This window comes from Gopherus flavomarginatus, chromosome 2, assembly GCF_025201925.1.
Source record: "Gopherus flavomarginatus isolate rGopFla2 chromosome 2, rGopFla2.mat.asm, whole genome shotgun sequence".
Lineage (NCBI taxonomy): Eukaryota > Metazoa > Chordata > Testudines > Testudinidae > Gopherus > Gopherus flavomarginatus.
Genome location: NC_066618.1, coordinates 151105773 through 151126002, shown reverse-complemented (window position 1 = coordinate 151126002; position 20230 = coordinate 151105773). Strand labels below are relative to the sequence as shown.

The following is a 20230-nucleotide window of genomic DNA, read 5'->3' as shown; positions in this document are numbered from 1 at the left end:
GCTAATTTCCACGTTTATTCAAAGCCAGGCTGGGGCTGGAGAGGTCCAGAGCTCTCTGGTGGGACAAACTATTCACACAGCAAGGGGGCGCACCCAGATCCCCTCCCGGGGCACCCGGCCCTTCCGTAGACGTGCAGAGCAGAACCGCCGGGAGACACCGAGCCCAGCCAGAATGGTGCTGACGTGGCACGTGAGCAGATATCCCCATGCTTTGGGATTCGTCCATGGACAGTTGGCTAATGGATTTACCCTCACATGCCCCGGGATACAGGGCCGGGCTGCTGGCCCCATTGTACAGAGGGGAAAACTGAGGCACAGAGCGGCTCCGGGACTTGCCCAAGGGAGTCGGCAGAGCAGGGTTTCCCAAGTCGCCGCTAGTGCTCTAACTGCTGGGCCATCCTGCTGCTGGATGCCCACAGGCCCCTTTGGAAAAGGCTGGGTGTCCAGGACAGCCAAGCCAGGCCCCACAGCACTGGAGACGGGCCCCCAGGATTGGGGCCTTCTTTGGGGCACGTTGGCTGAAGTGCACGGCCTGGCTCTACAAGGGGCTGGGTGCCCTGAAACACTCCCACCGGGCGGGCGCTCACTTCCCCGGCAGGATCAGGCTCCGGGGCCCTCCTGCTGGAACCCAGGAATCCTACGAACACAACCCTGGCTGGTTGCGGCTGGGTCGGGGAGAGGTCGTGCAGCCCTTCCCGACCCAGCTGGTCTCCTACACAGCCAGGGGCGAGGCTGGGCTGGCAGCAGCCAGGGGCCGGGGCACACCTCCCGGGCGGCTGGGCTCAGAACAGCTGGAAGTAGAAGTCGACGATGTGGGCTGCGTCCGGGCGGAGGGTGAGGCCCAGGGGCTCGTTGGATTGGGCCGAGGTGCAGAGCAGCCAGCCCGGGTTGGCGGCCGACTCGAAGCGCCACATGCCGTCCTTGTAGGAGCGGAAGAAGGTGAAGCGGGAGGTTTCTGCGCCACCCCGGGACAGCTCCGTGATGTTCACGTCCTGCGCAGGAGGGGAGAGGCTGGTGAGGGATGGAGACTCTCCTGCGGGGGCCAGCCAGGGCCTGGGGCTGATCTGTACTGAGTGGGGAGGGGAGGGGCTCGGACTGGTGAAGGGCAGAGATCTGGTCTCCAGTGGAGCAGGGGGGTCTGGGAGCACCCACAACCAGCCTGCGCTGCAGCTAGGCCTGGGCCGGGGGAATGGAGCCCCAGGAAGGGGGGAAGGGGACGTAGGACATGGAGATCTGAGGGGGGTCTCCACTCACCTCCAGCTGCAGCACGGGCAGGTCGCCCGTCCCACACGCCAGGCTGCGGCGCCCCTCCTGGATGCCCAGGATGATGGGGAACTTCTCTGGCTCGAAGAAGCGGTTGGTGACACAGTAAATCTTCTCTGTGGGGAGAAAGGGGGGGTGAGCCCTAGGACAGATCCACCTGTCCCCAGAGCAGGGCCAGGGCTGAGCCGCCCCCTCGCCCATCGGCTGAAAATACCATCCTGGCAGAGTCCCCGGCGAGTCCCAGGGTGGGAGAGCCCGGCTGGCTCTCAGACTACCCACGTGACCTAGAACCAGAGCCCCCGGCCTGCCAAAGGGGCCGGATTGGGCCTACTGGGAATAAAACTAGACTGGCCTGATTAGCGGGAGGGGGGGTCCGCGCTGCCGGCGCTGGGGCCACGGAGGGTCCGCGCTGCTGGCCCTGGGGCCATGAGGGGTCCGCGCTGCTGGCCCTGGGGTCCCTGGAGGTTCCATGCCGCCAGCCCTGGGGTTCCAGGGGGCTGGCGTTCCAGCAGGGGGTGCGGCCCAGAGCTCTAGCATCGCTGCTCAGTGGCTGCAAGCTGCGTGGAGCTCAGGGGAGCCAAGTGAAAGCGCCAGGGAGATGGAGCTGTGCTGAGGCACCCAGGGCAGGGCGGGCACAGCCGGAAGCTCTGGCTGCCAGGTGAGGGTGGTGGCACGGTGCCCAGCACAGGATCTGCCCAGGAGGCTCCCAGGCCCTGGCCTGCCCAGGGCAGGGGCAGCAGGGGGGCAGCGAGTGTGACTCACCTTCCAGGGCAGAGTTGGGGCCTTGCAAGTAGCCGGCGACCAGCTGATTGTTCCGCAGGTAGAGAGACTTCTGGGCCACGTCCCAAAGGCTGAAAGGTAGCGAGTGTGAGCCAATGAGCGGCAAATAGATCCAGCCCCAGCACTGAACCCCAGTGCCCCACCCCTCCAACCCCCCCAGCGCCCCACCCCTCCAACCCCCCCAGCGCCCCACCTCCAGCACTGAGCCCCTCAACACCCAGCCCCTTCCCTCCGATGCCCAGAACCCTGCCTTGCCCCTCTAAACCCCCACCGCCCCTCCAACCCCCCCCAGCGCCCCACCCCTCCAACCCCCCCCAGCGCCCCACCCAACACTGAACCCCCCAGCATCCTGCCCCTCCCCTCCAATGCCCATCACCCTGCCCTGCCCCTCCAAACCCCCAGCACCCCTCCAACCCCCCCAGCGCCCCACCCCTCCAAACCCCAGTACCCCGCCCCAGCACTGAACCCCCAGCATCCTGCCCCTCCCCTCCAAACCCCCACCGCCCCACCCCTCACCTCCAATGCCCAGCACCCTGCCCTGCCTCTCCAAACCCCCACTGTCCCTTCAACCCTCCCAGTGCCGATTCCCAACTGATCTAAACTAAACAGACATAAGCTGCTCCAAGCTCAAATGCAAGCATCCATGCAGAGCCATGCCAGCTTCTCTCCACACAGCCTTTAGTGCCCCTGGACTCAGCAGTGCCACACGACGCCACAGGCCGACAGCCCCACGGACCCACCAGCCCCAGCCCCAGCCATGTGCCTCCTGCAGGCCACGCTCAGCTGGCAGTAAGCTGGAGTCTGCTCTCGCGGTTGCCCCGTTGCTGCTGTCAGCACCTCGCACAACGCGGCCCTGCTCCATGACTGGGGCTCCGAGGCCTACCACAATACAGAGAACAACAAACACCACAGGGAGCCAGTCCCACCGTGTGAAAATCCTCACAATTGCTTGGCCATGGATCTGAACTCTGCAGCCCTGCGCTGCCAGGACACAGAAATCACTTACCGGTACTTGGGGACTTTCATCTGGGTGGCTGGCTTTTCATGAATACTGGACGGACGGGCCTCTGAACAGTGAAAGAGAAAAAGTACTATCAGGTAACTGAGCCAACACACTGGACAACCCATCCTGCACCGGCTGACCCCGCTCTGTGGATCTACTCTGCCATTGGGCCAGCACGGGTCTCTTTATAGAGGCCGTCACATGCTCCCGCATGCCCGTAATGTACATCATCACTCTAAAGCGTAACTCATTCTGTGGCATCAAAATTTCCACCAGCGTAATTTTCAACCTGCACGCGCCTTGCAGCCTGTGTCGTAACCAGCTGCGCTGCAACTTCCGCACTGCGGTGACCTTTGGCTTCCTGTGTGTCACCTCAGAGGGAATGGAAACTACAGTCAGAGAAACGCAGCTAAAGTTAGAGCTGGAGGGGGATTTGTTTAGAAATGAGCTGGGGGTTCACCTTGTTACAACTAAACTGTCACTTAGTCAAAGAAAATCAAAATGACCCTGATGGGCCGTGGGTTGGCTCTGTGCAGTGCCGCTTGCTTGCCCCACACCGAAATCTCTATACATCAGCCCATTTTCTGGCTTTAAAATACGGTCGTCGTGCTGCGAACTTCTGTCCTGTCTCAGAGCTGCGTCCCAGCCTGTGCCAGCGGGGTGGCCTGCCTCCCGGCTCCAGCTACAAGGAGATAAATGCACTCTCGGCAAAAGAGGAAGGAAAAAAGCCCCATAGAGCCGCAAGACCCAGCAGAGCAGTCGCAGAAGAGAGAACCCTTCGCAGCTGTAGCTTGCTGATGGCAATACAGTACCCAGACCTGCCTGCTGCTCCGGGTCGCCCATTCTTTGCCTGCCTCCTGATTTCTAGCCAAGCGTCGCCTGGCTATTTATACTGGTTGGAGCAAGGGGAGGTGTGGTCACACCTGGGAGGGCTGGCTTGGCAGACAGCTGTTGTTGCACAATGCTGCGCCAGGCGGGAGGGACTGGCTGGTATTCGAGCACACTCAGCTCCACATGCAAACCGTGCTGAGTGGGAAGCTAGAGCTGCCAACTCGGGGAAAAGTCATTGCCAGAATCTCCCAGGTCGGCACACTGGGGCCGGCTGTCATGGCACTGGGGCCGGAAGGCAATGTACGCAGCACTCCGTCACAGCCCCCCACTCGGCACGGCCCTGATCGCCTGTGACGGGGCTCACAAAGCCCAGGTGGAGCCCAGGGAGAGAGGCATCAGGCTGACAGTCACAGAGGCCCGCAGGCAGCCACAGCTACAAAGGAGGGAGGACTGAGCAAGAAGGGGAGGCAGGAAGGCCTGGGATAGTGGAGGGCAACAACTGGGCCAGGCTGCTTCTAAGGAACTGATGGGGAGACAACAGACGCCCTGGAGTTTAAGGGCCGATTGACCCATTTTAGGGCTGGGCCAGTTGGAGGTGGCTAGAGGGAGATAGTTAGGAGACGGCCCCAAGAGCAGCTGACGAGGCAGTCCCAGAAGTGGGGTGGATGTAACCGTTGCTTCAGTGCAAAGAGCGATGGGTGAACTGGCTCCTACATCAGCCAGCTGACTCGCCAGCACAACAACAGGCGCAGATGGCATTGCACCAGCAACAGTCGTCCCAATGGCTGGCGGGCTTGGGACCAAGTGCTGCTCCTTGGGGACCCGCCGCCATGCAGAGCGTGACCCCGGCATGTCCGGGCACCACTCCGACCCTGACGACAGACAACAGAGTCATTCCTGGTAACTCCCGAAAGGGAAGCCACAGCCTCTCGATGGCCCTGGCCCCGGGGGCAGTCCGGCTGGCCCCACTCCTTGCTGGGGAAGCCCAGGCAGCATGCCGGGGACGTGACTAGGTGAAGGCTGCCATATTGGGCCGGCTAGGTCTACATGAAGAAACCTACAGTTGGGGCGGACGATCGCCCAAAGGCTAAAGGATGTCTGCTGGTGGTGGTGAAAGCCAGCCTCTCAGACGGGATCCCGGAGAACAGGTCTCCCAGCTATGGAGCAGCCTGTCTGGATTCTCCTACCAGCAGGCTGAAGCTGGGTTTGCAGATCCATGCGGAGGCCGCCCACCTCACGGAGGGCTACTTGGCCGCTCAAGCTGTCTGGGGGCCCTGTGCTGCTGAAGTGTTCACTCCCTACACACTAGAGAAGGAAAGAGACTGAGTGGCCCATCCTGGGCAAACCCCAAGAAACCCCAGACACCTGACTGATTGTTGGGCAGGGTGGGTGACAGGTGCCCCTCTCTGGGTCCATGGCTAAGACTCCCACTTCACACGGCCCACGCCCGCCCCGTGCCCCATGCCTGCACAGGAAGAAGGGCCCAGCGGAGCTTGGAAAGAGGACGAGGCTGCAGACTCGATAGTCTGTCACTCTCGCTGACAATGGGGACACTGGCCCTCGTAGACTCGAGACGTGACCAGACATTTTGTCTGGGAGCAGATACTGGGAAAAGCAGGGAAGCGAGGGGGGAATCCCCATTAAATGCACCCATGGCGATATTCTACGGTATCCCAGAACGACAGTGACGGTTGACGGGAACCAAGACCGGATGAAAGCACATGCGTTTCCAGATCTCCCTCCAGCTAGACAGGCCGAGACTGGACAAACTCTTACAGAAACTTCCTGTAGGGCAGGAGCCCAAGGAAGATTCCTCGGACAGGAACATTTCTTCCAACCTACTCACCTCCTGGCCTAGAAGGAAAGAGCGGAGATAGGCCGCCTGCTCCGTAGGCATGGTCATGCTCTGGAACTGCTCCCCACAAAGCCAGTCAGGACTTTGGGGAGCCTCCTCTCCCTCGGAGCAGACTGTCTTCAGGGCAAGAAGCTCACACGGCTTCACCTCCTGGGTCTCTCCTAGCATATGCCCCTCCATGCGCTTCCCACAGCGAGTCCGCCCAGGTGGGGTCCTGGGGAGACCACAGGGTCCTGCACCCCCACTATGCAGTCAGACGTGACTCTCAGTCAGCCAGTAAAACAGAGGTTTATTTAGATGACAGGAACACAGTCCCAAACAGGTCTTGCCAGTACAGACAACAGGATCCCCTTTAGTTAGGTCCATCTAGGGCCCCCAGGGAGGCCACAGCCCTGCTGGGAAACCCAAGCCCCATTGGGGCATCCCTCTCCATTTCCCAGCCAGCTTCAAAACTGAAAACTCCCTCCAGCCCCTCCTCTCTGGGCTTTGTCTCTTTCCCTGGGCCAGGCAGTTACCTGACCTCTTTGTCTCCAACACCTTCAATTGGCACCTTTGCAGAGGAGGGGCCCAAGTCATCAGTTGCTAGGAGACAGAGTGTCAGGCATTTCGGTACACTGGCCCTTTGCTCTGCAGCAACCATACCCCTTTATCACACCACCCAGACACTCGAGAACTGCATGGGGGAACCTGAGGCACTGTGATGACACGGTTCTGGCGGGACTCAACTGAGAGTGCCAATTCAGGACAAATTGCTTAAACAGGGCAGTTACAGCCCTAGGCTGGGGGTTTTCCACATCTTAGGCAAACCAAACCAGCCAGCCAAAGAGGACTTCGGTTTCTCCCCACTGGCTAACCACAAGTCACACAAGCAATTCCCTTAGACACTCCAGTTTCCCAGTATCACCACCAGTCCCACTCGTCCTGGGGATGAATGGTTATGAAAACCAACACCCCAATAAAAGAAAACGGTCCTCTCGATCCCAAAGAATCAAACCCCAGACCCAGGTCAATATACAAATCATATCTTACCGACAAATCATGCTGTTGCCAATCCTTTAGAATCTAAAATCTAAAGGTTTATTCATAAGGGGAAAAAGATATAGATGAGAGCTAGAATTGGTTAAATGGAATCAATTCTATACAGTAATGGCCAAGTTCTTGGTTCAGGCTTGTAGCAGTGATGGAATAAACTGCAGATTCAAATCAAGTCTCTGGAATACATTGTCACGGATTCACAGATCGTGCCGACTCGTGGCACCGTGCGGTCCGTGGGGGGTGCCCCTTTCAGTGAGACAGCCCTTCTCAGGGGTCCACTCTCTCTCGGGGTCAGGCCCGTCCACCTCCTGAAGCCGCATCTCTCTGAGCCTCAGCACGTCTGTCTCTGCCGTGGGCCCCCTCAGGGAGTCCACGCGCTCTGGACCCCCCGGGCCTCCTCACCCCCAAAGGGGTTGATGCAACCCTGTTCTCTAGACTGGAGTGACTCTCAGCCAGCATCAAACTGGAGGGTTTATTGAGAGTTGAACAAAGCACAGGAAACTCTCAGGGCCTCAGGCCTGGCCTCCCTCAGCACAGCACATCCCAGTCTCCCTGCAGGCTGGTGGGCTCTGTCTGCTCCCCCTCTCCAGCCCAGAGCCCCCCTGCTTCCCAGCTGGGCCTCCGATATCCCCAAGCCTCACCTCTGTCCATTGTCTTCTCTCCAGGTAAACAGGATCGTAAACAGGAAGGCCTGGGTTTCCTTTCCTCTCAGCCCTCCTCTGGTCCCTCTGGCTGAAACCGGCTGGTCAGAGCACCGGGGTCCTCTCTTTACAGCCCATCGTCCTCCCACTGGCCAGAACTGGCTGTGAGTCCTGAGCTGGGTCTCTGGGTCACCAGGTCACCAGTCGCTGGGGTCTCCATTCTCCAGGCCATCGGCGGGGGTTCCAAGTTCCCTCTCTGGTCCTCTGTAACAACAAACTCCCTCTCCTCTCACCTTGTTAAACCAGTAACACCCGGGGACACTGAGTCTCACCCCCTGTGCATGCAAATCACTGAAAAACAGAAAACCCCAAGAAACTCCCCCCACTTCATCACATACATCCACAGTTGGGATGGGTCATTCAGTCCTTTGTTCAGAGCTTCAGTTCGTAGCAAAGTTCCTCCAGAGGTAAGAAGCAGAACTGAAGACAAGATGGAGATGAGGCATCAGCCTTTTATAGGCTTTTTCCAGATGTAAGAACACTTCTTTGTTCTTACTGTGGAAAATTACAGCAAAATGGAGTCTGGAGTCACATGGGCAAGTCCCTGCATACTTTGCTGAGTTACAAGGCGTATCTGCCTTCTCTCTATGGGTCAATTGTGTAGCTGATGGTCCTTAATGGGCCATCAAGCAGGCTAGGCAGAGCTAACACCAACTTGTCTGGGATGTTTCCCAGAAGCATAGCACAAATTTGAAATACAGACAGTATAGAGCCAATACTCATAACTTCAAATACAAAATGATACATATATATAGACAGCATAATCATAACCAGCAACCCACAACCTGGTCTTAGACACCTTATATGACCTCCTTTACGTAAGATTTGGTGCCACTACAGGACCTTGGTTGCAACCATGTTCTATATCATCCCAGATTATACCAATAACGTCACAGGCACCAACACAGTATTCAGAGAAAACATTAAGAACATTCCCAGTTCGTCACAGGCGTCAGGTAGAACACTGACTCTAGTCAATGTGGACAAGGCTGAAGACATCGGGGAAGGGCCTTCCATGGACCCAGACTAGACCTGGAGAGTTTAACAGGCCTCTTGGATTTATGCCTGGAGCAAAGAAAGGACATGACTTTGAGCCGGGCCTTCAAAGAAGGAGCAGTGAGAGATGACGAGGAGGGGGCACCCCGGAGGGCATAGCAGTCCCCTCATTTTGCCCTTACGACGGACTTGTATTGCACAGAGCAGGACAAGCAGATGCAGGAGATACGGACACAATTACTAGTGTCCTGGGAGTATTGTCGCAAGCTCCTACACGCAGCACATGTGCAGGACACCTCGGGAAGGATACGACACAGTCAAGGATCCTGGTCGGACACTTTTGGCCAGTGTCCTTAAAGTAGCTGAGAATTTCCGTGCATCATATCACACATACCAACCAGTGGCCCCTAAGGGGGTCCCACAGGCTCTCCAAGTACCTCTCCCCTTGGTGGACATCCCCTTTGCATTGATCTTATAGCCCCCCCACAGAAGAGCACCCCCAGACACCAGCCTATACTTGTTATTGTGGACTATGCCACCCGATACCTGGAGCCCATACCAGCCCAGTCCACCAAAGCCAAAAATGTAGAAAAATCTCTGCATTAAACATCTTCACATAACTTTCATATGACTTTGTATTATGCCTCTGTTTTCGTACAACTTTGTATCAGATCCTTATATAGAAAACTTTGTACTGAACCTTGGTGTAATGTTAAAAAAATGTCTTTTTGCTAGGAGTAGAATAAGATCTCCCCCTTCTTTAATCAGTTGCCCTGTTGAATGAACGAGGTGTGAATGAGCAAGGCGGGGAAGGCAGCACCTCCAGACAGCTGCAACAGTTGGAGAGGGGATGGAAGCCAGACCCAAAAACAATAAAACTTGTCAAGTGGGCTCACTAAAGAAGAGCAGACATATTAAGGGCCTTGGGGGTTAGAAGCGAGCACCTTCTTTTGAAAACACCCCCTTTGAACAGCATTGGGACAGCACCCAGAAGGAAGCAGCACAAAGGACCAATGGACACAGACACAGATTTTGAATCAGGTACAGATTTGCATGAGAGGGAAGCTGCTATAAATGTGAGATGTCTTGCAGAGGACCCCGGGTCTCGTCTTGTCAACATGGGAGCACTGATCCAGATCGGAGGAAGCTTGGCTCCACCCCTCCCCCATCTAACTCACTTGGCCAGTGAGGTTAAGGGGAGCAACTAATTGGTAACAACAACAAGACGGAGTGTACCTGTGTGTGTGTGTGTGTGTGTAAATGTGTGAGTGTAACACATATATCATATGCATATGATACAGTGTTGATTGATACATGTATTACCAATAAATGTGGCGCTTTGCCTTATTCCCGCTGAAAAAATCCTGTGCAGTACTTTAAGTACAATAAAGACCACTGCTGACGAGCTGCTGAAGACCTTCTCATGGGATCCCCAAAGAGACAAGTTTCACGCCCTGGCTGATGAGCGAGGTCTGTGGCCTATCGAAAAGCATTACTCAAATCCATGTACCACCCACAGACGGATGGCCCAGTGGAAAGATTTAATCAGACAGCAAAGAGAACGCTCAAGAACTTAATTACCCATGACTCTTGACACTGGGACCAACTAACCCCAGCCCTGCTCTTCACCCCTAGGGAAGCACTGCAAACTTCCACAAGGTTTTCACTGCCATATGGGTGACATAGCAGACCTGGTGTGGGAGACATGGGAAGGCTAGGTTCCAAGAGCTGAAAACCTTGTACAATCCATCTCAAAGTCACGAGAGAGACGGGAGGCGATGGGGGCCTACACTAAAAGAGAAAACCTCAAAGAAGCTGAAGAATGACTATGCGCCTTTCAGCCAAGTTCTGCTGCTTCTCCCAAGCTCTGAATCAAAGATAATGGCCAAGCGGCAAGGTCCTTCTGAGGTAGTGAAGAAGGAAGGAACCAGGAACTATTTAATTAAACCACCAGGGGAAAAAAGGAACAACAACTTTAGCACATACATTTACTGAAGCTCTGGAATGCTAGGGAAGTCGTCTTCATCCTGCCGCATCCTGAGGAACTGGAACTGGAACTCCAAATTAACAGCTGCCCGCAAGGAAGCTCAGAGCCCCTCAGAGAGAAGCAAAAGGAACAGACGCTTCAGCTGGTAGCTGCTTTTCCAAAGGTATTCTCAGCTTGTCCATGGCCCAGCATCACGTTAATATAGAACCTGGTAAAGTAATACAGGACAGACTCTGACCAATTCCCGACAAATTGAGGGGGACTGTCAAGACCATGTTAGATCTTGGGGTAACAGAGGAATCCCTGAGCAAGTGGAGGAGTCTTATTGTGCTGGTTGCAAAGCTGGACGGAACTCTGTGTTACTGGGTGGACTTTGCTCCTACTCCATGCTGTGGTTGGATGAACTCTTAAGCCAGCTGGGAGAAGCCCAGTGCATCACCACTCTGGATTTTACAAAGGGATACTGACACATCCACTTATCACCGGACTCTTGGAGGAAGACGGCTTCCCCTACACCACTTGGCCTAATTCATTTTAAGACGATGCTCTTCGGTTTACATGGGGCAGTGGCCCCCTTTTCAACATTTGATGGACCAATTACTCCAACTGCATAATCAACATGCGGCCGCACACTTGGACGATGTAGTCATCTCCAGCAAGGATTGTGATTCCTGTCTTGACAAATAGCTGCCATTAGAATAGAATATCAGGGTTGGAAGGGACCTCAGGAGGTATCTAGTTCAACCCCCTGCTCAAAGCAGGACCAATTCCCATCTAAATCATCCCAGCCAGGGCTTTGTCAAGCCTGACCTTAAAAACCTCTAAGGAAGGAGATTCCTCAACCTCCCTAGGTAACCCATTCCAGTGCTTCATCACCCTCCTAGTGAAAATTTTTTTCCTAATATCCAACCTAAACCTCCCTCACTGCAACTCGAGATCATTACTCCTTGTTCTGTCATCTGGTACCACTGAGAACAGTCTAGATCCATCCTCTTTGGGACCCCCCTTCAGGTAGTTGGAAGCAGCTATCAAATCCCCCCTCATTCTTCTCTTCTGCAGACTAAACAATCCCAGTTCCCTCAGCCTCTCCTTGTAAGTCATGTGCTACAGCCCCCTAATCATTTTTGTTGCCCTCCGCTGGACTCTTTCCAATTTTTCCACATCCTTCTTGTAGTGTGGGGCCCAAAACTGGACACAGTACTCCAGATGAGGCCTCACCAATGTTGAATAGTTCTCTGATCACTGAGTTCCCCTGCGAGTTTGTGATAGGGAAAACAGGAATCCCATTATCTGGGATACATGGTCAGCGGAGGACACAGAAGTTTGGGTCTTCCTAGGCCTAGCCGCCTACTATGACTGGTTCATACCACATTCACCACTATAGCAACCCCACTGACAAACTAACCAAGGACACTGCTGCAAGGCGGGTCTCATGGATGCCGGATGCCCACCCATGACAGGGCCTTTCAAGAGCTCAAGGACATATGCTGCAAACCCCCAGCATGGTGCAGTCTGAACTTGAAGAGGGAATTCGTATTGCAGACAGGTACCTCGGTGGTAGGGATGGACGGTCCTTTCCCAGGAGCTAGATGGAGAATAACGCCCAGTTGCGTCCATCAGCAGGGCACTCTTTCCTCATGAGAGGGCACACTCAGTGATAGGGAAGGAATGCTTGGCTGCTGGGTGGCCCTAGAGAGCCTACAGTATTACCTCTTGGGGAACAAAGTCACAGTTGTCATCGATCACACCCCTTTGCGCTGGCTGAATGTGATGAAAGAGACAAACTTGAGGATCATGAGATGAGACCTGTGGTTGCAAATATCTGCCCTGCAGACACACTGCCATTCCTATTATATTAGTGCCAGCTGAAATCAGGGTCCTGCTGCACTGGGCAGTGCACAGAGAGCAAGCAAGAGACAGGCCCTGCCCCAGAAAGCTTCCAGGTAAACAGGGGGTGGGGTGACAGTGGCTGGCCCAAGGTCCCCCCAGCAGGCCAGAGCCAGGAATAGAACCCAGGTCTCCTGAATCCCCAGCTAGTACTTTATCCATTAGGGCACGCTGCCTCTGGGAGTGCAAGAGTAAAGCAGGGTAAGGGCTGGGGCTCTTCATCACAAGGCAGAAGGAAAATGTGTCTGCTTAGATTGTAAGCCTTCGGGGTTTAGGGACCATCTCTGTGTTCAGCATCTGTGCAGCACCTCGGGGCCTGGTCCGTGCCTGGGGCACCTAGGCACTACTGTCATACACCTAATAATGTACAGTTACAAGGACACCATCAAAGCCAATCTGCAGTATAGCAGTATCAAACCCAGGGACCTTGAGGACACTGCCATCGACAGAACACAGTGGCGTGCAACAGTCAGAAATACCTGCATCACCTTTGAGGAAGACCACTGTCGGCGTCCACAAGAGGCACACGAACGACGTCACAGAGCACCAGCAGTGCACAACCCACTGACTGCGAACTTCCCATGCACCATGTGCAGCCAAATGTGCACCTCTAGAATTGGCTTGTATAGACATCAGAGGGCACACTATGAGACCAACAATAGATGATTTACTCAGATTTGTCATCATCGGATTGATGGACTACCAAGAATGTACAGTGCCTAGCACATGGGGGCCTGGTCCGTGACTAGGTGCTACCCCAATACAGATAATAGTGGTCATATCAGCAAAGCTAGATGTCCTCCACATGAACACAGCTGTGATTCTGTCTGATGCCCATCTGCCAGAGGGGCGAGGGGCACAAGGGGCCTGGGAATTTCAGAGATCCAACTTGTCAGCATCAAAGCTCCCACTGACATCCATGAATGCAAGATCGGGCCCTCCATGCCACATCTGTTCTTCCTCTCTGCCTGAGCAATCTCCTTCCGGGCGCGCGGAAGACTCCTTTGGACAGGAGCGGCCCCCTGCCACAAGCAGGAGTGGGGGCTGTGAATCAGACCTGGGGAGGGGCACAGCTGCATCTGGACACAGAGGAAGGAAATGGGCTTGAGGCCATGATTCAAGGCAGGGCTGAAAAGAGACAGTGGGGGATGAATCAAAAGCAGCCAGAGTGGGGGCGAGACAGGGGAAGGGGGAGATGACCCAGTCCAAAACTCTGTCTCGATTTCAGAATGACGCCTTGACTCATGAATAAATCACTCGAGATCTAGAAATGTGCCATGTTCCCAAGAGAGCAGCAGGGAAACTACCAGCCAACCCTCGGTTCCCCAGCAACGCAGATGCAAAAGGAACGTCCTATTTAGGCAGAGCCGCCTCTGCTGCTCCTGCCCAAAGGGGAAGAGCTGGCCTGGTCCCACAGGAACTGAAATTGCCACAGCAGTCACTGCTGCATCTGCCGGTCACTTCCTATGAGAAATGTCTCGCCAGGCCCTGCACGAGGCCACGGGGGCGTGACTGTCACTGTGCCCCAGACATTGGAGGCCTGGGGAACGTTGTTGATTTCCAGGCAGAAAGGACTGAGGTTTTATTGTGTTGCAAAGCACAGCATCACCCATGAAGCTTGCCGACTGTCCGGACTACAGCGAGCGTGCAAATCAATTTCTCCCCTAGGAGACTGCCCTCAGGGTGTTTCCTGAGTGAAGCCATTTCTGGGGCGAAACAGTTTTCGATTTCTTAAACAACTCTCCGGGCAGTAGGAGCAATATCCGATTTCGCCGCTGGTCGGAGGTTATTTCCAGCTAGGTTGAAGTGTATCCTTCTCAATAAGAGGCAGGGTGAGCTAGTAAAGACTAGGAAACACCAGATCGGGATCCAGACTTTGTGTTGCAGGCCCAAACGGGGCATTCCCAGCTCGCCTTGGGTTCGGGGGTTGTGTAACTAGGAACCTTAATGTCAGTCTTCTAGATCTGCAAAGTTTTAGCTTTCATTTTACACAGCCCCCATCTCAGTCCCCTCTCTACAGGTGACGACTAGCTCTGGCCAGTCATAACGCAGGAGGAGTGGAGTTGTGGGCCAGGGAATTCCCTTCATTTCTAATAAATGTTTCAGGCTCATTCCGTGACAGAGCCCGGCCCTGGTGTGCTGCATGGTGACCTGCCCGGCAGCAACCTCAGTGAGTCTTGCAAACCACCCTGGGACGCGGGTGGATCACACAAGCTGTGAGGGCCCAGCTGACATTGCGACAGGGTGGAGCAGGTGCTGGCTAGCCCCCGTGGGAGGCCCTGCTGCTTTGGCACCCCCTGCCCTACGGAGATGTCCTTTGGACGGAAAAGAGCAGTGAATGTAGTCCTCCAAGATCTGCCTAGAAAGGACACCTGACATCAGTTACGAATGGGGTTGCCAACTTTCTACTTGCACAAAATCGAACACTCTTGCCACGCCCCTGAAGCCTCACCCTGCCCTACCCCTTCTCCAAGGCCTCGCCCCCGCTCACTCCACCCCCACTTTCCTCTGTCGCTTGCTCTCCCCACTCTCACTCACTTGCTCATTTTCACCGGGCTGACTCACAGGGCAGGGGTGCAGGAGGGGTGAGGGCTCCGGCTGAGGGTGCGGGCTCCAAGGTGGGACCAGAAATAAGGAGTTCAGATTACAGGAGGGGGCTCTGGGCTGAGGCAGTGGGTTGGGGTGTGAGAGGGGGTGTGGGCCCTGGGGTGGGGTCAGGGATGAGGGGTTTGAGGTACAGGAGGGGGCTCCGGACTAGGGGGTTGAGATGAGGGGTTTAGAGTATGGGAGGGGGCTCTGGGCTGATGCAGGGGGTTGGAGTATGGGAGGGGGTATGGGCTCAAGGCTGGGGGTGTGGGTTCCAGGATGGGGCCAAAAATGAGGGGTTCAGGGTGTGGGAGGGGGCAGGGGGTTGAGGTGTGTGTGGCGGTGTGAGGGTTCTGCCTGGGGATGCAGACTCTGGGGATGAGGGATTTGGGGTGCAGGAAGGTGCTCCGGGCTGGGACCAAGGGGTTCAGAGGGTGGGAGGGTGATCAGGGCTGGTTCAAGGGTTGGGGCCTTAGGGGGGAGTGAGGGCTCCAGATGGGCATGTGGATTCTGGTATGGGGACAGGGATGAAGGATTTGGGGTTCAGGAGGGTGCATCTGACGAAGTGGGTATTCACCCACGAAAGCTCATGCTCCAAAACGTCTGTTAGTCCATAAGGTGCCACAGGACTCTTTGCTGCTTTTACAGATCCAGGCTAACACAGCTACCCCTCTGATACTTGACACCTAATTATCAGAGGGGTAGCCGTGTTAGTCTGGATCTGTAAAAGCAGCAATGAGTCCTGTGGCACCTTATGGACTAACAGACGTTTTGGAGCATGAGCTTTCGTGGGTGAATACCCACTTCGTCAGATGCATGTAGTGGAAATTTCCAGGGGCAAGTATATATGTGCAGGCAAGCTAGAGATAATGAGGTGGTTCAATCAGGGAGGATGAGGCCCTGTTCTAGTAGTTGAGGTGTGAAAACCAAGGGAGGAGAAACTGGTTTTGTAATTGGCAAGCCATTCACAGTCTTTGTTTAATCCTGAGCTGATGGTGTCAAATTTGCAGATGAACTGAAGCTCAGCAGTTTCTCTTTGAAGTCTGGTCCTGAAGTTTTTTTGCTGCAGGATGGCCACATTAAGGTCTGCTATAGTGTGGCCAGGGAGGTTGAAGTGTTCTCCTACAGGTTTTTGTATATTGCCATTCCTAATATCTGATTTGTGTCTGTTTATCCTTTTCCGTAGCGACTGTCCAGTTTGGCCGATGTACATAGCAGAGGGGCATTGCTAAAACACCATCCTAGCCACCATGGATGTAGAGGCTCTCTACACGAACATCCCACACACAGATGGAATACAAGCTGTCAGGAACAGTATCCCTGATGATGCCACAGCACAACTGGCTGCTGAGCTCTGTGCCTTTATCCTCACACACAGCTATTTCAAATTTGAGGACAATATATATCTCCAGATCAGTGGCACTGCTATGGGCACCCGCATGGCCCCACAATATGCCAATATTTTTATGGCTGACCTGGAACAACGCTTCCTCAGCTCTCGTCCACTCACACCCCTTCTCTACCTACACTACATTGATGACATCTTCATCATCTGGACCCATGGGAAAGAGTCTCTGGAAAATTGCACCACGATTTCAACAGCTTCCACCCCACCATCAACCTCAGCCTGGACCAATCTACACACGAGGTCCACTTCCTAGACACCACAGTGCACATAAGTGATGGTCACATTACCACTACCCTATACCGAAAACCTACCGACCGCTATGCCTACCTTCATGCCTCCAGCTTCCATCCCAGGCACATCACATGATCCATTGTCTACAGCCAAGCACTAAGGTACAACCGCATCTGCTCCAACCCCTCAGACAGAGACCAACACCTACAAAATCTCCACCAAGCATTCTCAAAACTACAATACCCGCACAAGGAAATAAGGAAACAGATCAACAGAGCCAGACGTGTACCCAGAAGCCTCCTACTGCACGACAAACCCAAGAAAGAAACCAACAGGACTCCACTGGTCATCACATACAGTCCCCAGCTAAAACCTCTCCAACGCATCATCAGGGATCTACAACCCATCCTGGACAATGATCCCACACTTTCACAGGCCTTGGGTGGCAGGCCAGTCCTCGCCCACAGGCAACCTGCCAACCTGAAACATATTCTCACCAGTAACTGCACACCGCACCATAGTAACTCTAGCTCAGGAACCAGTCCATGCAACAAACCTCGATGCCAACTCTGCCCACATATTTACACCAGCGACACCATCACAGGACCTAACCAGACCAGCCACACCATCACCGGCTCATTCACCTGCACGTCCACCAATGTAATATACACCATCACATGCCAGCAATGCCCCTCTGCTATGTACATCGGCCAAACTGGACAGTCGCTACGGAAAAGGATAAACAGACACAAATCAGATATTAGGAATGGCAATATACAAAAACCTGTAGGAGAACACTTCAACCTCCCTGGCCACACTATAGCAGTCCTTAAGGTGGCCATCCTGCAGCAAAAAAACTTCAAGACCAGACTTCAAAGAGAAACTGCTGAGCTTCAGTTCATCTGCAAATTTGACACCATCAGCTCAGGATTAAACAAAGACTGTGAATGGCTTGCCAATTACAAAACCAGTTTCTCCTCCCTTGGTTTTCACACCTCAACTACTAGAACAGGGCCTCATCCTCCTTGATTGAACTACCTCATTATCTCTAGCTTGCCTGCATGTATATACCTGCCCCTGGAAATTTCCACTACATGCATCTGATGAAGTGGGTATTCACCCACGAAAGCTCATGCTCCAAAACGTCTGTTAGTCTATAAGGTGCCACAGGATTCTTTGCTGCTTTGACACCTAATTGCATCTTCTGAGACATTTCCTGATCTACTCACGTATTTGGGGTTTTAAATGAGTAGTTTTTAGTTATGATACTGATTATTTTTTCATACCTGGTCCAAGTTTCTTACAGCGTGGCTCTGCTCTGGCCGCCTCTCCCTGGGAAAACACCAACAGACGGATCAAAGGGGAGTCTTGTTTCAATTTTAAAAAGTTCCAGCCTTCCTATTGGCTCTTTTGGCCAGGGGCCCACTCACCTGCTTTGACCCATGCAGAGCAGTGAGTCTTTTTAACCCTTTAGAGGTAAAGGTAATTAGAGAACAGCTACTAAGAGGGATTTTATAGCTACTGCCTGGCTGGGTCCATAAAAGGGAGCTCCCCAACCCCGTTCATTTGTCACAGTGTTGTTGAGTTTGGATTGCTTTACAGGTCTCATGAAATGCTAGGGAATACATTCAGAAAGGGCAGGATGGCAGCCTGATTATACAGCCCACATCAGCACAGAGTCCTGTGTTCGGGTAGGGTCCCCATCTGTTTTTCAGGTCTTTGGCTTGTTGAGTCAGACACAGGGTGCCATGTGGAGCGCTTTGTTCGTCTGAACAGGGGTGTCTCTTGGGTCATCTTGAGAGATCTCCAAGAAGCTTGCATGGTGATCCTCCATGACCCTCTCTGCTAGGGAAGGCAGTCTTGTTTCTTCCCCCACCATAGGAGGATTTCCCATGATACTCTGTGACGTGCTGGGCCCATGCCACTGCAGCAAACAGATAAGCAGCATAAGGGCTGGCCAGCTTCAGGAAGCCAGTAGCAGCTAGGTCCTCTGGCTTGGTTACCCACACCAGAATCACCATGGCCTGCGAAACCAGTGCCAATATTTACTGCACTTGCCCTATGACTGTACCCAGGTAGGGATACCCAATGTTTACAGCTTCTGTGTCACAGAACACTCCCATCACCCCATCTGGCCATTCTCACCATGGTTTGAGCTGCCCAGAGGACCATGGAGAGAGCCGTTGCTGCAGGAAAGACAATAGGACCAATGGGAAATGCACCAGGACAAAGGATATTGCACTCAAATGAATGTTCAACTCAGGCTGGCCACTAAAGTGCTGTTAGGGTTTGGCCCTGAGGCCAGGGCAGGTGTTTTGGGTTAAGACAGGAGACAGATGCTGAGGGGAGGGATAGCTCAGTGGTTTGAGCAGTCACCTACTAAACCCAGGATTGTGAGCCCAATCCTTATGGGGGCCATTTAGGGATCTGGGGAAAAAATCTGTCTGGGGATTGGTCCTGCTTTGAGAAGGGGGTTGGACTGATACTGCCTGACCTGTCCCAGCATCACCCAGAACAAGCCTGATTGACTTGTCCCTGTGTGACAGAAATGGGAATTTTCTCTAAGATTTTTATGAGCTATTTGTGACTGTGCCTGTCATCTTGGCCTCATCATCCACTGACAGGGAGAATTAATTTGCTCCCTAGGACATAGGAGATCCAGTGTTTGAGACATGTAGCCACATGTGTCCACATATCTAAAACCTATGACAACAGCACCTTGTGGTCATCCAAAGTTGAAGATTCATTTGAGTGCTGTAAGGTCAGGCACTGGACACCCCATTGCCTCTCATGAACTACATCTTCCAGCTCACTCAGGGATCCTAGTGGACTGTTAGCCATGCAGGACCCATGCTGGATTGGACCAATTCCTTTCCAGAAATCTCCCAACCTCCACGTGACAATTTCCTGCCTGTACAGTTCCAACCCTGCGCCTCCTATAAGCTAGTTTTCTTCTGGTTCCTTCCAGGCTGGTCCTGTGTTAATTCCACCCACCTGCATTTGAGCCATGCAGAATTTATAGCAGAGCCTCTCCTGGGCCACGTGTATTTCAAAAAGTCTGCACCAGCCCCTGTGGACTTTAACTGGGCCACACACCCTCCCCGAGTCCTTGTCTACGTCACTCGCCAGGAAGATCAAAATCAGAGTTTCTCAGCCAAGCGGCTTTGTCTGAGTCAATAAAACCTTGGGAAGAACTTCCAAAATGGAGCCCCCACCCCCCTTCTCGTTTGGCTCCAAGCGCTCAGGAATATTGGTTGGACTCTGGCAGGATATGAAAACAGCAGGGAAATGAGTGAGCAGCAAGCACCTCTCCAGAACAGAAACACCTTAACTCTGCCCTCCCCACAAACCACCCCTCTGATAGCCGGTTACGGAGCAACAGCAGAGACTGGATGGGACCTAGGAGCCCTGTTCCAGTTGCAAACAGGACCCAGCCGCCCTGGCCGATAGCACCAATCTCAAACCTCTAGCTCCCCCATTGCAAGCACTGGGCTATAGCCACTGAATCAACCAGCCAAGCGGAGCGCATGCTCACTACACTCAGGCGCTCACAGATGCTACGCATGCGCAATCCCCTCCCGCAACAGGTTTAGGGGCGGGGCTGGAGGACGCTCCGCATCCCCGAGCGTACCCGTACCTGTGGCGTGTGGCTGCGTGAGTGGTGGTT

General features: G+C 54.0%; 1 protein-coding gene across 8 annotated transcripts; it reads right to left on the bottom strand.

The window, feature by feature from the left end:
• On the bottom strand, window positions 1-20216 carry LOC127043613 (interleukin-1 receptor antagonist protein-like). 8 transcript variants are annotated; one of them, XM_050937606.1, is made up of 5 exons: window positions 20201-20216; window positions 3050-3110; window positions 2026-2114; window positions 1255-1379; window positions 1-992 (listed from the first exon to the last, which is right to left on the bottom strand). In XM_050937606.1, the coding sequence occupies exons 2-5, from the start codon at window positions 3067-3069 to the stop codon at window positions 783-785; spliced, it is 444 nt and encodes a 147-aa protein (XP_050793563.1). In that variant the 5' UTR covers window positions 3070-3110; window positions 20201-20216; the 3' UTR covers window positions 1-782. The 8 variants fall into 8 exon arrangements, with proteins under 8 accessions (XP_050793563.1, XP_050793559.1, XP_050793558.1 ...); XM_050937602.1 differs by lacking the exon at window positions 20201-20216 and adding an exon at window positions 7409-7433; XM_050937601.1 differs by lacking the exon at window positions 20201-20216 and adding an exon at window positions 3865-3931.
• Between the last annotated feature and the right edge of the window lie 14 nt (window positions 20217-20230).

What these genes read in the sequence shown, in the direction of transcription:
- LOC127043613 (XM_050937599.1), bottom strand. Translation starts at nt 3,171, where the DNA reads ATGGGTTGTCCAGTGTGTTGGCTCAGTTACCTGATAGTACTTTTTCTC. An exon ending in ATGAAAGTCCCCAAGTACCG is followed by an intron (nt 2,115 to 3,049) that starts GTAAGTGATTTC and finishes GCTACCTTTCAG; the next exon opens with CCTTTGGGACGTGGCCCAGA. An exon ending in CCCCAACTCTGCCCTGGAAG is followed by an intron (nt 1,380 to 2,025) that starts GTGAGTCACACT and finishes TTCTCCCCACAG; the next exon opens with AGAAGATTTACTGTGTCACC.